Source organism: Poecilia reticulata, chromosome 16, assembly GCF_904066995.2.
Source record: "Poecilia reticulata chromosome 16, P_reticulata-male-v2, whole genome shotgun sequence".
NCBI lineage: Eukaryota > Metazoa > Chordata > Actinopteri > Cyprinodontiformes > Poeciliidae > Poecilia > Poecilia reticulata.
In genome coordinates, this window is record NC_088845.1 from 20,564,162 (window position 1) to 20,581,233 (window position 17,072).

At 41.7% G+C, this 17,072-nt stretch overlaps 1 protein-coding gene across 1 annotated transcript; it reads left to right on the forward strand.

Moving 5' to 3' along the window:
* Positions 1 to 5,586: 5,586 nt before the first annotated feature.
* Positions 5,587 to 15,952, forward strand: LOC103478470 (uncharacterized). The gene is made up of 2 exons (XM_008432360.3): positions 5,587 to 6,117; positions 11,641 to 15,952. The coding sequence occupies exon 2, from the start codon at positions 11,699 to 11,701 to the stop codon at positions 14,687 to 14,689; it is 2,991 nt and encodes a 996-aa protein (XP_008430582.2). The 5' UTR covers positions 5,587 to 6,117; positions 11,641 to 11,698; the 3' UTR covers positions 14,690 to 15,952.
* Positions 15,953 to 17,072: the final 1,120 nt, after the last annotated feature.

Consider the following 17,072-nt stretch of genomic DNA (forward strand, 5'->3'; position numbering starts at 1 on the left):
AAATGATGCAATTTCTCAAACAAATACCATTTTTATTGCTATTACTATTTAATACTAAAAATGTAACCCTCACTGTTTGAAATGAGCCAAATGAGACCTTGTAAAGTCAGACACCAACTACAAATGCATGCCTGGTGGATTAATTGGTCTCTTTAAATTTCCTGAGAGTGTGCAGGACTGTTTGTTCCATGTCTTTGTGTTGTCCCATCAGTGGCAAACTGTCCAAGGTGAACCTTGATTCTTACTTTGTGACCGAAGCAAGAATCTGCATACAATGGTGTCTGTTGGCATTAAAATATGACTAAAATGGAAAGGTGTTAAGGCGCTGCCAAAACTAGATTCACCGGATCCACTTAATCTTCCTAAAAAAGCACACTCTTGTTACAGGGGTGGGCAACTCCAGGCCTCGAGGGCCGGTCTCCTGCAACTTTTAGGTGCATCTCTACTTCAACACACCTGAGTCAAATAATGAGGTCGTTAGCAGGACTCTGGAGAACCTCACTGCACTTAGGAGGTGATTCAGCTGTTGGATTCAAGCGTGTTGGACCAGGGAGACATCTAAGAGTTGCAGGACACCGGCCCTCGAGGACCAGAATTGCCCACCCCCGCTCTAGTATGATTCATTACCACCACTAATTGAAGAAGACCCAGACTGCCTGTGATTTTTTTTCAACCAATTGTCAAGGGATACTCCCAGAAGAGGATGACATGCAAACATTTGACATGTGGGAAATATCCTATCATCCCCATCTGTTCGCATTGTTCCAACAAACTGGATGCAGCCCAGATATTTTAAACAAACTGAATATTAACTGAGCTTGTACATAAAACTCATGGTAAAAAAAAGTACCACTTCTGATTGCTGCTTAGAGGAGAGACTCCCTACTCCATCCCAAACCTTAAGGTAGCGTGATTGTCTTCTACAAGTTTCAGCATGACTGAACAAATTTCAGCATGACCTGAACAAATCACCAGCGTCTCTTTTATGATTTTAGGATGGTTGTGTTTTGCCCTTGCGCTACATCCCTTCTTTCCCCCTCCCTTCCATGATGCTGATTTTCTCTGAGTGTGGCCTCCTCATGCTGTGTTGATGATTCACCTGTTTGCAATTTCCGCATCGGGACTGGCAGGAGTCCTCAGCGGTGCCTGATTGTCCTACATGGTTACAACAATCAAGACTCCTTGTGCTTTCCTGTACTTTTTTGAGCTCAAACAACCTTTTTGGAGCATACCTCAAATCCACTCACCAGATCCTTTCTTAGATTCTCAAGTCACTTTGTGATTAAGACTACAAGCTCTGCTTAAGGCTTTTACACACAAACAAGACACATAACACTAGACAGAAGTCAATGCATGTCTATTAACTAGTCAGCGCAAACTTTCAGTACCTTCCCAAGTACTCATGTGGTCAGGTGATGTTTTTGGGTGTACTTTAATCACCTTTAATCAACGTCAGGTCAAGACTTCCCCAAGCAGTACAGAGAACTCCATGTAATGCAGGTCTGATGGCTAATTCAGGTTGGGCAAAGATAAAGTTTACTTCCCTCTCCTTTTATGGAGTTGTGATCGACGAAGTTAATGGCGTCAGTAGCTGAACAAGCCCATAAAGTCTACCACCAAGATGAGAAACTTTGGGCTTTCCTTCCAAGCAGTGAACCTTGCTCATGTCTAGACGGACCAAAGGCCTAAGAACAAGCTGAAGAGGATCTATGAGCTGCAGAGGGCTGTTTCGTGTCTGAGGAAATAACCCCCAAGAATTCCGAATGACTGCCGTTCTAAATTGGACCTCTGCCATCAGCTGAGGCCTGGAGGTCCCATATCCAAGACGAGAGGAAAAACTCATTAGTCCAGAGAAGGTGGCTGCCATCAACTAGCTAAATGGGGACCGTTGACAGACTCCCCTGAGGACCTCTGCGTGGCTTCAGCCTGTTGTTCCTTGTGCTCTCACTGCTGGGGTTCGCTCATCATCAGGCCTGTATTGGGGTTCAAATCCTCCGTCTATCAAAGTCTTTTTTTAGCTCTCTCAGTTTCAGAGTTAGGGAAAGGTGTCTTAGATTAAAGCTGATTCTACTTATTCATTTGACTTGATGTTATCTTGATTGATGCTTCTGAATTATGCTGCAAAGCATTAGTAATAAATTGAGCATGGAAAAAGCTTAGAAGATGTGTGGACCTTGGACTTAATGAATCATCTTACTTCATGTGTTTTTTGATGGTAAGTCAGCTATGGTGAATGATTCTACAACAATAAGGAAGGTTTGTCTGGATTCCTCTTAGCCCAATTTCTAAGATATAAAATAACATCCATGGGACTAGTCCAAGTGGCTAAAATAAACCTGGATCAGCTCCAAGAGCCAGTTGTGAGATGAGAAGAGCAGCCGTTTAATGCATGTCTTCTGTGGGACCTATCTGATTCAGGTGATATGGAAGGAAGTGAGATGGGAATATAGGCTGTTGGAATCCAGGCAGATCTTCTCCAATAAACCAGCTAGATAGATTCTCTATGGATTCTGATAACCTGCAGACAAGGGATTTGAAAAATCTATAAATTGGTAAATACACAGATACTTAACAATGAATTGGTGGGGCTCCACCAATTTTCCATAGAGTTTGCGAAAATTGGTTTCAGTGTAATGCCGTGGGATTACTTCTCTATGGAAATGTAGAGAAGCTGCTCAACATTGACGGATGAGCAAAGGGGAACCATGGAAGAAAAACCAAATCGAGCCTGCAAACAACTGGAGCAAAGGGTTGAGGTATGGATCCAAGGAGGACACTGACGATGAACATACAGCCAGTGGAATAGTTTAGATCGAGTCAAACGTATGTCTAAGTCTGGTTCAGACGAAGTACAGAAGCACAAACTATAAATACAATGGGGAGACGCTGTTGCAAGATTTGAACATTCCTGCTCACAAATGCTCTCCATTCAGTAATTTAGTTATTTTTGCAAAGTTGAGTGAGCAAAAAAATTTGCTCTCCAGATGTACAAACCCTGTAGGAACATACCACAAAATACTTCCAGCTGTATTCTTCTTCTTTTGGCTTTTCCCTTCAGGGGTTGCCACAGTGAATCATCTGTCTCCATTTAGTCCTAGCCTCTGCATCCCCTGCCCTCACTTCAACCAAGTCCACGTCCTCTTTCACCATATCCATAAATCTCCTTTGTTGTCTTCGTTTCGCTCATTCTATCATATATTCACTTAAAGCGGATTGGTCACAGATCTTTGCCATACTTTTAGATATTTTGAGGAAAAAAAACATTTAAAATGATGTGTCATTTTCTTTCATTTTAGAATTGTATTATTTGTGTTCTTGCATCACCTCAAACCCCAATTACTTATACTGCTCTTATTCCTCTTCAGTCACCACAGCTCATTGTTTATGAACGCAAAAGATACTGCTAAGTATTTCACCTGTGCAGACCTCAAAATGCAACCTTCCACACATCACGCAACAGATCTGCACACCAAAGTGCCACTTGCCTCTGCTTTGGCATTGCCTCTTTCGCATCTCAGATATTACCTTTCTACCTTCCTAGTTTTCTTATACCCAAGTTCCATTATTTGTCTACCATACCTGTCAATCCTTCATCAGAGTTCTCAATCTTGTATCTATTTTTATTTCACCCACATCCGAAATGAATCCAGCCTTGATTGCACTGATTACACACTGGGAAGATGTAGTTGTTTTATCCTCCTTTCCTGCCTGGAGCCTCTCTTTCTCTGTCTGTGTGTGTGTATCTGTGTGAGAGTTCTTGATTGCAGGAAAAAGATTGGTTCCTGAGGACTGTGCAGAGTCCCACCAGCTGCAATGGCTTCTGCTGTAGAGCCTCCTTGAATTAATCAACCCAGCCAACGTCACCCACAACCCAGACTCTGCAACTCAGTTTTCTTTTTTGTTTATTGTTTAATATTTCTGTGTACAACTTTTTTTTTGGCGATTAGCGGTGTAAATGAATATTAAAAGCACTATACAACATCGCTTCACTGACTGTTGTACAAAGCGTCTACAAAGTAATCACCGCTTAATTTTCTACTTCATTTTATGTTATTCCATCTTGTATTTAATAATCTACTTCCTCAAACTTATACACACAGACATCTCAGTATGACAATGTGGGAAAAGGGTTTTGAGATTTTTGCAAATTAATTAAAAACAGAAAACCAAGTAAACCAACATACCTAAGTATTCACAGCCTTTGTTTAATACTTTGTTGATACACATTTAACAACAATTACAGACTCAACTCTTTCCGAATATGCTGCAACCTGCTTAGCTCAACTATCTTTAGGCAGTTTCACCCATTTTTCTTTGCAGTTCTTAAGCTCCAACAGGTTGGATGGGAGATGTCTGTGTTTTCTGATCTCTCCAAAGATGTTCAATGAAATTCTAGTCTGGACTCTTCACTCCAGAACGTTCACACAGTGGTTCTGAAGCCACTCCTTTGAGATCTTGGTCATATGTTTTGGGTCGTTGTCCTGCTGAAAAATTAATTATTGCCCCAGTGTAAGGTCAAGGTGCTCTGGAGCAAGTTCACATCCAGAATGTTTCTGTACATTCATCTTTCCCTCTTCCTCACTAGTCTGCCAGTTTCTACTGTTGCAAAAAAAAAAATTAAAATCCAATAGCATGATGCTGCCACCACCATGCTTCACTGTAGGAATGGTGTTGGCCTGGTTTTCTTCAAACTTGATGGCTGGCAAATACACCACAGAGTTCAATCTTTGTCTCAGGTGCCTGTTGGCAAACTCCAGACAGGCTGCCATGTGCTTTTTTATTAAAAAGTGGCTTTTATCTGGCAAAGCTATCATACTGATTGGTCAAATATTTATGTTAATGTGATTTCTTGATTCCCTATTTTCAATAAATTTGCAAAAAGCCCCCCCAAAAAATATCCACATTGTCATAACAGGGTATTTGTATGTATAATTTAAAACTAGTTTGGACAAGACTGTAACTTAACAAAATGTGGAATTAGCAAAGGGTTGCAAATATTTTCCGGATGCACTGTTATTATTGCTATTCATTTTAAACACAATGAGTGACATGGTGGTGCAGTTGTCAGCATTGGGGCCTTGCAGGAAGAAGGTTTTGGATTTAATTGATAGTCTGGAGTTATTCAGCAAAAAAATAACATATTTTCTTGTGAATGATTTTTCTCCAGGTACTCCAGCTTCCTGCCAAAGTTGATTTTCGGAGTGTGTCCATGAATGGTTATTTGTCTTTTTGTTGTCCTGTGATGGATGGATGTATGGATGGATGAATAGACAGCCAGTCGTCCATAACATTGTGAACTATCTAAATATCTAAAGTTTTGCCAGTGACTGCCTTATTTGCTGTGGATGACATATTCTGTTTTTTTATTTACAAACAGTTGTGAAAACTAACTATCTTTGTGCTTATAATGCTTTACAGTATCACAGCAGACCACAGAGACACACAACACAAAGCTGTTCCCTACAGAACTACCTTGTGCAACTTTTTGCTTAAGTTTGAACAAAAATGCTCCTCACAATGTCGCAGCAATATTGGAGTTGAGCAAAGACTTTAAAGGATTGTTTACACCTTTCCATCTACATTTGGGCCCAACTAATTTGTATTTACACTAAAACAAACACACAATCTACCTGGGAAATTATTAACTATTTCATACAACTCATTTAAAAACAAAAAATCCTGATCTATCCCTTTAAGAGCTGACTCTAGCACTGACATGGGGGGGGAGGAGGACAGAAGGCGGCGGGGGTTGGTTGGGGGAGGTTTGTGTGCCTTTGTCTATTCCTTGCCCCCCCAGCGGTAAAATGCAATGACCGCTCCTGCTCACTTGACCTGTCAAATTCACTGTGGGCTCGGATACAAATGCCGTCCAGTACGCATGCGCAGTGCGCAGTATTCCGCGCCTTCTGCAGGAGCGGTATGAGCTCCAGGGCTCGGTGATCTTCCTCCTGGCACAGCATCACGTTTGTTCAGTACAGAGCCCAGCTGCCACAGTCGCGGTGCTTCCCCAGAGAGACCAGGCTTCGCATGGCTAGATGTCTGCCGAGCCCATTACTCCTCTCCCTCGCTGCCTTCGTGGTTGTTTTTCGACAGAAAACTCTCCTTTCCGAGTAGCTGGTGAGTATGTTTGGGTGCGAACGGGCGGTTGCTCTGGTCGTGGAGCTCCGTAGCTCTCCACCGCTGGTTGTTTCCTCCCTCTCAGGCCTCCTCCAGAACGTGGTCAGCCTCGTCCTCCCCGTGGTTAGCCTTCACTCTAGCAGCCCGTCCGAGATGTTGGAGGACAACCTACCCTGAAGGCTAGATGCTAACCTAAACAATTGCCGCAGAGAAAACGGAGCATATTTTTAGCAGCTCTTCAACTTAAACAGGACAAGTCGGCATTTTATTTACATATCACATTTTGTGATACGTTGAAACGTACCTGTGGAAACCTGTTACCTCGGTCCTCCAGGGGGTATTACAATAATTAGCCAGCTAACCTTGCTGCTCGGCACTGTTTATTTATTAAGCAGCACCGATGTGTTGTTTCTGCTCACCGTGACTCGCTGACCTGCTTACTTGTGAATTAGCATAGACTTCTGAAACAGAAATGCGAACATCTAGATATCTTCTCAGCTGATTTTAAACTAATTTAACTAATGAATGCTTACGCTTTAAGCTTGATTATGAACTTCCCTTCTGCACAAGTTGCTCCGAGGTGTGTTAATATACCATTACTTCCAATACTTGCACTAGTTGTTTTTTTTTTTTTTTACCCTAAACCGTTTTGTCTTAACTAATCAACAAATGCTAAGTGTATTTGATCTGGATTTATGTGATAGACCAACACCATATAGTACATCATTGTAAAGTTGAAGATAAATAATACATGGTTTTTCAAAAGAAATCTGAAAATTGTGGTTTGAATAAGTATTCAGCTCCCTGCACTGATACCTCAACCTAAACTGTCATGCTGGGGAGGGATAGCTGTAATGGCATAAGCAGCCAATAAGCTACTTATGATTGAAAACTTATGGCTCACACCACCCTGAACATACCATGATGATGCACGGTTGAAGCTGCATCATCACTTGAAGCTATGGTGAGGTTTGACCTTTCAGCAGAACAGTGACCCTAAAAGAAAAAGCAAAACTTTCAGTCTGCAGATGTGCAAAGCTAGTGTTGACCCTTAAAGACTTGCAATGTTGCAGTCTCGCTATTTTACACATTAGAAACTCAGCATAATTACAAATGCACAGTTTGTACTTGTATATATTGAATAACTTTAAAACAGTGTGTCATTCTTCCCCAGTTTCACGTAATGCACAGGGTTTCGTTGATCTATCGTATAAATATTTTGCGGTTTATGGGTTTTGAATACTTTTCTTTGGAACTTGTTCATCTAAGCTGACATAAGCTGGAAAGAAATAATTGAAAGTGAAATTATTTGGATTTGGTGTTTAAGGGCTTGAAATGAAGATGAAGACTTTATTCAATGTTTCTCTCTGACATATGAGAATAATGAATTAGAACAAAAAAGTTCATAAGCATTACATCTTAACAGCAAAAGTGAAATGCAACAGAAAAAGACATGATTTGCTCACCTTGAGGAAGAGTGAAGGCAGCCACCGTGTTTTGTAGGTGATCTGGCTCATTTCTCTTTTTTTTTTTATTTTGCTGTTGGTCTTTTATGCACAGATCAACTGCAGATCCCAATGGATTGACAGTTTCTGTCCATAAGATTTCCGACGCCCTTCACAAACCTCCTGGTAAAAATAAAATCACATCTCTTAGTAGTCAGATTTACTTTGCTGCCAAAATATTAGAATATTTGCATTCTGTACGTCAATCCTGAAGTATAGAAATTGTACCATGAAGCAAGAAATGTTGTCAGTTCTTTCTTGGCCCTTCTCTGGCTTTTATGATGACATGAATTGTTTAAGGCAGTGTTCTCATATTCCAAATTTTATCCGTCTCTCTGCTTCAGCACACCTGGCTCCAATATAAGCTCAGTGGCAGAGCCCTGTAGAGTGATTCACTTTTACCATTTAATTAAAGTGTGTAGGACAAGGGACGCATGTAAAAGTTGCAGGACTCCGGCCCTCGACGAATGCAGTTTGAGACCACTGCAATACATCCTCGGTGCATTCAAAGCTTACTGAATGCAAAATGAAAACCGTTGGTGAATAAGCTGTTTAATTCATTTACTAACCAAAGAAAATGTGAATCTTCGGTCTTGATGCAAACAAAGTTTTTTTTTTTGTATTAGAGCTGTTGATTACTAATGAGGAAAAAATAGCTTCTTTGAACTGACAGATTCATTAGTGTATACCCAGGGTTCTGACTTTATGAAAGAAAACATAAAGGCTACAGACACTTGCTTTGATGTATAATTTCTTAATTTTTTGTTGGATATAAACTTCTGCAAGTTTTCCCTCATTGAACAATCAACCAACCAAGCATCCTATTGATTTCATCTGATATGCGGCCTTAAACAGAGATTTTTTAAAAAAATTTTTTACATTCTCTCTAAGCTTTCTCATAGTTGCTCAAAACTTCCCTGCCTTTTCTTTAAAGGAAATCCTGATATCTTGCTGCATGCTGGGTCTTACGTACTCTAATCCGCCATCTTTCCAGTTTTGATTACAGCTCTCATGGAGTCGCATATGATTTTCAGCATGTGTGTATGTGGGGAAACTAGGATTTCTCTCCAGACCTCACTCTTCAGACACTTATCAGCTGCATATTAGAAAGTCTTGCCGTGGCAATAATATTGCGATGATGATATTTGTCATGGTATGTGACAGTTGTCTTCCTTCTTCTCTTTCTGATCTGTGCTCTCATAACTCTGTGGCCTTTAGCATTCAGGACAAGGTCATTTGTGTCCAGTTTGAGCATCTGCTGTCGTGAGAATCTGTCCAACTAGATAAATATTACATTAGCATAAACAATCCAGGAATATAACAGTTGGGATGTATTAGCCAAAAATTATAGCGCTCCAAACAGCGATGACATAATGTGCTGTCCTAATGCCATGTAGTAAAGCAGCTCAATGATTAAAACAAGGGGAAATAATTGTAGTGCACAAAAATATTAATATGACATTTCTTTAAAGTTATTACATTAAAAAATAGATTGTTCCTTAACTTTTGTTTATGTAATGCTATGTCACTTTAAATAAAACTTGATTTAAAAATATAATTTTTCTTTCAGGAATATGAACTATAATAAAGATGAAATAATAGAACAGAGTATTCCCGTGACATTTTGACCTAATAAATAGGTTATTAAAATATCTTAAACATAAAGCTGCTCTAACTTTGTGCAGAATGACGTGGCAAGTCGTGTAGTTTAATTTAAATGTTGCAAATATTTCAGCGGCTTTGTGTCTCGTGAAGCTTTCTCCACATTCTAGTCGGTCTCAATTCAGTCGAGCGATATCTTCTCCCAGATGGTAGATTAAACCCACGACTCGGTGGCACTCTGACTAGTCGGTCATGATTCAGTAGGCTCCCTTTTAGTATTCCTCCTTCAAAATGGTCACCACCGAAGGGACTGAGACCCTGGTGACTCTCTAGCCGTCCTCACTGATCGTTGTAGCCTTCCTCTGAGCTAGACTGCAGTTTCTGTTGCCAAGATGGGAAGCAGCTTGTAGGGGAGGCTCTGAAGACTGCTGTGGTGAGGATGGAGGAGGGGAATTTCCTCCTGCCTTGGCCTCCCGAGGAGTTGTTCTCGCTGCAGAGCTTTCTTCATCATTCATGTGGACTACTAGACATTTAGCACTGCTGTACCACTGATCATCTTTTTATAGGGGAGTTGCTGATGCTCAATGGAGATATTTAGCCTTTTTCCTAAAGCTGCTAATAAGGGATGTGATGCTTGGCCTGCACACCACCTCCAAAAGTACTTTTCTTGTCGTTTCATTCTCATCCCAAGGAGTCCCACTGCAGCTGTATCATTGATGCATGTAATACACTGGTTTGGTCTGAATTTGGTGGCATAGTCATGTGCCATATCTTCTTGTATTATTGCCTGACATTGTCCTAAATTAACAGCCTCATAGCTATACTGATGTAAACATGATCGTCATTATACATTCCTGGCATCCTGTTGCGTAATTCTGGATGGGATGTATTAGAAGGCAAGTGGACATTTCGGCGTCATTGTGAAGCAGACACAAAGCACAGACCACAGGATTAGTGGCTGGGTCAGAACATCTCCAATACTGCAGCTGCTATGCGGTGCTTTCTGGCAGGACAATGGACCCTACCACTAAACAATGAGCTTGAGTCTAAGGTGTGGACTGCTTGGACATTGGAGGCCCTGCCTGGCTAGTTGCAAGACTCTGATAATCTACTGTCAATGTTTTAGTGTCAGAGAACAAATGTTATGCCTGATTTATGTAATTCAAGCTGTGATTTTACTGTGATAAAAGGTTTTTGTTCATATTTTTACCTAAATTACCCAACCCCTATCTGCACCGTTAAAATTTTGCAATTAATCTATGGTTACATACCTGAAGGTATATTCCACAAAACCTGTCTTCAAGCTGCAGAAAGCTCTGATGACTTGACAGCTTTTGTGACCTTTTTCTTGAAAGAGGGGTTGCCGGAAACAAAAACATGTGTATCATGATTGAATCAGTCCATGTTAAGGCATTACAATACTACAAGATCACAATATCAGGTGTATTATTGGTATGTAAAATGCATGTTCAGTTGGAATAGATCATCTAACAATTACAGAACTTCTTTCTGATGTGAATACGGGATACGCTGATATTGCTACAATTTATTCAGAATATATTGTGCAGCCATAGATCTGTGGTCGCTCTTTATGACAGATTCACTGTCGGGGGGGGGGGGTCTTTTACAAACTAAAACCACGATATTTAATATAATCTTTTTTCATTATTATTAAAATTACACAATAATTGATCAACTTTAGTGAAACTTGAATGCAAAACATGTTCTGAAAAAGTATGGACATAATAGTATGTTGTTCAGCAGCAAACCCCAAAGCTAAGCAGGACGCGAGGCTTTACAGTATAATTTTTTTCATCATTTGTGACAAGAATGAACTCAAAAGCAACCTTTTTGTCTTTGTAGACATCTGGTTAGAATCTACAGCTGCAGAGTATAATTTCTGTAAAAAAAAAGAAAAGAAAAAAGGAATCTGGTGACTCTGCTGATGGCAATCTGGCACAGCTGTCTCTTTAGGTCGGAAACCATCTTCTGCCTCAGGTGCCCTGTGAGGTCAGGTGTTGAAGAAAATGCAGCCAATGCACCCTGAAGGCCTGCCAAAGCAGAGGGATCATAGCAGCTTTTATTTGTTTATAAATTTCATGTAGTGAAGATGACGTGCTTACTGGTTTCCCTGATTGTAATGACATTATTGTTTATTATACCTTTTTTGAAAATGAAATCCAAATGAATCCACTGTTTTTCTTCTTTTAATATTTGCAATGTCCAGCTTCTTCTTTGTTACATGTATAGAATATTTTTTAACTTGTAATTTTTGGTTCACATAATTATACTTTTTATGGACAAAAAATGAATTAAATGATCAATTTAGGGTTGGCATTGAACATATTTTCACTCTAAAATATATCTGTTTTGTGTTGGTGACATTAATTTGTGTGCGTTTGTGTCTGATTTATAGAAATCCCAAGAGCTTGACCAGAAGACCACGCTTTGCATTGTGACGTTTCACCGCCACAATGCTGGGGTTGCAGGGAAATTCTTCAACGCCCAAAGTGTATCGCTGCATGGCATGTTCAGACACCTTCAATGGATTAGCCTCCCTTCTGGTACATCAGGCTACTCATGCGACTACTGAGCCCAAGAGCTCTACCGCCCCTCCAGCACGACCTAACAGTGTGGTGGAAAGCCAGGTTACGAATGATGTCCCAGCTACAGGAAAGCCTGCTTCATTGGCTCATCTGCCTGACAGCCCTGCAAATTCTTTCTACATTTGTGATTGTGGGGACGAATTTCTAGACTTCCATCTCATGCTGGAGCATAAACGTTCACATGTCCGTCAGCGACAGCAGTCTGTGGAGGATAATGTTTCCCTGCCTGGTGGAACGGAGAATAATCATGTCTTTTCAGCCCAACAGACATCATTCGCCCCCGTTCTAGAGGCAGGTTTAGACCTCAGCTCCCCCTCCACTTCCAAGTCCTCAGGCTCTGAGGTACCCACATCAAATACACTTTCAAGAGATGTGGCCTTGGAAGACAGCGTTGCCATGGTAACCCCTCCTCATGGCCAGCACACACCCCCTCAAGATGTCAGTGTGAAACCAATTGAGGGCATGTCTACCACAGGAGAGCCTTTGCCAGAGAGCACAGAAGACATGGATTTGGAGGAGAACACCAATTCTGTCTCGCTCTCTGATCAGCTGGAAAATGTGCAAAAAAACAACATCCTCATGAAGCTGCTGGCTTCTGCGTATCAGAACCGCTTGCCGTCTTCCGATTCTGAGAATGAAAGCAAACACAACGTCATCCCAAAGCAAGAAGACATTCCTATCGATATAAGCCCAGTAGCTAAAGCCGAAGCGTCTCAGAACAACGATCTCTCCATTGTCCAGATGAGGCGACTGCTTGTTAAACCTGGAATAAAGACAAAGGCCCCACCCATCAGCAAGGTTCTGGCTGCAAGTAGGAAGAGAGTTGTCTCTCTTACTAAGACTATGTCTCCTGTTGTGGTTCTGGAGACCCGCCAAAAGCTCATGGATCCAACTTTAAAAGGGCTTTATGGAAGATATCAATGCGGCCGCTGTCGTAAGGTCTTTCCAAACTTGGACAGATTGACGGAGCATCATTTTTTGCACAAAAAAGAAAGGATTAAATGTTGCCGCCGTTGCAAACAGCTCATTATTGGACGACTGCCTTTTTCCGACAATCACGTCTGCATTCAGATGAGAAACAACTGGCCAGCAAAGAATCTTCAAAACAAATCGCCCTTTGGCTCCAAAATTGTGCCATTTCATAGTCTGAGCAACGCCAAAAAGGTTTACTTCTGTCCATTGTGCAAAAACAGCTATGCTCGAAGGTGGAACCTTAAAACACACAGGTGTCACGGTGCTGGGTCGGGCTTCCAGGGTGAGGTGAGTACTTCGTCAACGCTGAGATCAAAACTTGGTGCCCAGACGGCAAGAGTCGAGGATGCAAATGTAAGGTTGAAGACGGTCTGTGTGGGAACTGACGCTGGTGCTCACATCAAAGTTGAGGGGACTTCTCAAGATTCAGGGATGTCTGCAATTTCACAGTTTGCTTGGATGCCTCCTGCAAAAACTTTCCCCCCGTTTTCCTTAAAAGCCTCCATGATCGATTCACTTCAGGACCCTTCCCTGGCTTCCCTCGAGGAAGAAGATGAAAACTGGAAAATGGTGGAGAGTAACGGGGAAAATGTCAATGAGGGGCAGTGGACAATTCCCTTAGACGATGAGATTCAGGTATTCAGTTCCACCAACAAACTTGTCAACAACAGACACCTGACTCAGTCTGGATCTGTCGAACACACAGAGATACCCCCCCATGCACTGCCCTACTTTGTCAGAGAAGGAGTAAGGCGTTACCCTTGTAGCAGGTGTCACAAAACCTACAGTAAAGCGTCAACTTTGAGACGCCACCTGCTACTGTGTGGAATTAGGCCACCTGGGTTTGGGACTGTAGCTCAGAGTCAGCCTCACCGTGCCACACCTCTAAACACCACTAACACGAAACCGATGTTTTCTTGCTTTGTCTGTGGGAGGGCCTTCAACCGCAAAGACAACATGATGACCCACAGGAAGAGATGTCAGCTGAAGCGAACAATGTCTGGTCTGGATGGAGGGACCATGCTGCAGGACTTGCAAGGCGATGCGCCAGCTGATGGTCAGATCCAGGAGGAGAACAGTGCCGGAAATTGGGGCATCATGTCTCTGCCATCTGTGCTCCCAAGGAGGGTGACATGCGAGTGTGGGGTGGGATTTACATCCCCGAGGCTTCTCCTGGAGCATCTACAGAAGCATGCACAAGAGTCTTACACATGCCCAACCTGCGGAGAGACCGTTAATTCCTGGGCTGACTATGAAGTTCACCTGCAAATCCACATGCATCCTCAGCACAAACTGGCAAAGGGACACCGATCACAGCCTCTTTTACTGAGACTGCAGCAGCCACAGCCCACCCAGTCAGTGCTTCCACCACCGCAAAAACCACCACGCTCAGAGCCATCCCAACACCTACACCTGCTCTCTGTAAAAAAGGGGCAGCGGATTGTGTGCACCCGGTGCGGGAATAGTTTTGCCACCCGCTGTTCCCTTCGTAGGCACATATCCTGGAATCGCTGCAAAGGCATGCGGGCCATAAACCCCCCCACAAATCCACCCAAAACCTTCCACTGCTCTCACTGCAACTCTGACTTCCCCAATAGCATCAGCCTTGTGTTCCACCAGAGGAACGGAGCATGCAAACCTGCCATCAAGCCCGTCCGCTGCCCTGTTTGTCTTCGCTGGTTCGGCACTATGGACAGTCTGCAGAAACACCTGGTCACTCACAAGCAGTCCGACTCGTTCCGCTGCGACGTGTGTCAGGGAACGTACCGGAGCCTCAAGTCACTCAAGAATCACCGTAGGAGGATTCATCGCATTCTGATCGGACACCCAAAGTCAACAGCGGTCGATGCGCTGACTGCCAAATGCCATCTGGATTTAACTGACTGAAGGTCACTCATAAAAATTGTGTGTATAAAACCAGAGTTCATTTTTATTATTTTTTATTCCTTTCATAATTTCATATAATTTTCACTTTGCAGAGTCTAAGGCACTGGGGGGCAAATTCGTAAGCTGTTTTAGAAAAACTTTAGAAGTTCTTTTAGCTTGCCGCTGGTTATAAATTAGCTTTGTCACAGTGTACATTTTAGGTTTGAATTTAATCCCTGCCATTCATTAGCCTTTTGAGTCTGTAAAATATTCCATAACTACTTAATAATCAAAATTCGTTTACATGTTTGGTGATGTAGCTTCTTGTTCTTGATGTTAGTAAACATACAAGGGTGTGCAACGTCTTGAGTGTGTTTTGGTTTAGTTCTGATACATTGATTTAAGGTAAAAAAAAAAAATTTATGAAATTTTTTTGAATATTTCTAAAAATGTAAGTTAAATCCATGAAATTTGACATGACTTATGCACTTCATAGCACACTACAGCAATTAATAGAAGCTTCACACTTAAACTCAGTATAACCCACGTAGGGTAACAGGTCTTAAGTGTAAATTTGCATTTCAAGCCATGTATTTTGATTTTGATTTTTTTTTTCTTCCCCTCAAGGTTTGTATCCTTAAAATGTGTGGAGCGGTAATAAAGATGCATCAGAAAAGACAAATGTACTTCACCGTCTTCATTACAAAGTGTCAGGTCTTTAAATTAGAAATTTGTAGATGGAATAATTCATGTTTTGAATAGTTAAAAATGTGGTTTAGGAAATTAATGTGAAACACTAAACATGCTCAGTCTCGGTTGCAAAATTAGAAGCCAAAGGTGTGTTAAGTTATCAAAATTTGTAATTTGTGTTGAACATGCCTTTAACAGTAAGTCCCCTGAATGTTGCCTGTACTAAAAACGTATATTTGGGTGACATGAAAAATTAAATTGTCTGGTATTTGTTGCAATGTAATTTACATACATTCAAACTATATTTTTACACCGTTTTGTGTGATAGGAAAACACCTTACTGAGCTCTGGAAGTAAAATTTTGTTTTTTTGTTTAGGTTGTGTTGCCTTAAGATTAAATGGAACACACATTGGAACATTATTTAGAAAGCATTCATGTTAGGTTTTGTATGAAAACCAGTGATTTATTCGTCTGCTTTAGCATGCTGGGATAAGTGTTTACTAAAAAAGATTCACTCGTAAAATACCATCCTATGCAGATGTATTGGTCAAGTGAATGTGTTGGATAACCAGAATAAAACTTAATTCAATTTCCTTTTTTTTTTCCATTCCCTTTTGCATCTTCAACAAAATGCAGTATTATTGGTTTCCCAAATTTCACACATTTGGATAAAAAATAATTTTTAGTCTAGCGAAAACCCACTCTGTGCTTTGCTTTTAAACATCTTTGCTGCCATTTACAACTCACATTGTGCAAAGGTTGGTTCAAAAAGAGCTAAAATTACATTTTTTTTCAAAGATGCAAAAAGTAGAAAAATAAGGTATTGCACAATTCTGCAAAACTACACTGCTAAAAAAAAAAGGGAACACTCAAATAACATCCTAGATCTGAATGAATGAAATATTGAATACTTTGTTCTGTACAAAGTTGAATGTGCTGACAACAAAAATCTTCAATGGAAATCAAATTTATTAACCAATGGAGGCCTGGATTTGGAGCCACACACAAAATTAAAGTGAAAAAACACTACAGGCTGATCCAACTTCAATGTAATGTCCTCAAAACAACTCAAAATGAGGCTCAGTATTGTGTGTGTGGCCTCCACGTGCCTGTATCACCTCCCTACAACGCCTGGGCATGCTCCTGATGAGGTGGCGGATGGTCTCCTGAGGGATCTCCTCCCAGACCTGGACTAAAGCATCCGCCAACTCCTGGACAGTCTGTGGTGCAACGTGACGTTGGTGGATGGAGCGAGACATGATGTCCCAGATGTGCTCAATTGGATTCAGGTCTGGGGAACGGGCGGGCCAGTCCATAGCTTCAATGCCTTCATCTTGCAGGAACTGCTGACACACTCCAGCCACATGAGGTCTAGCATTGTCCTGCATTAGGAGGAACCCAGGGCCAACCGCACCAGCATATGGTCTCAAGGGGTCTGAGGATCTCATCTCAGTACCTAATGGCAGTCACGCTACCTCTGGTGAGCACATGGAGGGCTGTGCGGCCCTCCAAAGAAATGCCACCCCACATCATTCCTGACCCACTGCCAAACCGGTCATGCTGAAGGATGTTGCAGGCAGCAGACTGCTCTCCACGGCGTCTCCAGACTCTGTCACGTCTGTCACATGTGCTCAGTGTGAACCTGCTTTCATCTGTGAAGAGCACAAGGCGCCAGTGGCGAATTTGCCAATCCTGGTGTTCTCTGGCAAATGC

What these genes read in the sequence shown, in the direction of transcription:
- LOC103478470 (XM_008432360.3), top strand. Translation starts at nt 11,699, where the DNA reads ATGCTGGGGTTGCAGGGAAATTCTTCAACGCCCAAAGTGTATCGCTGC.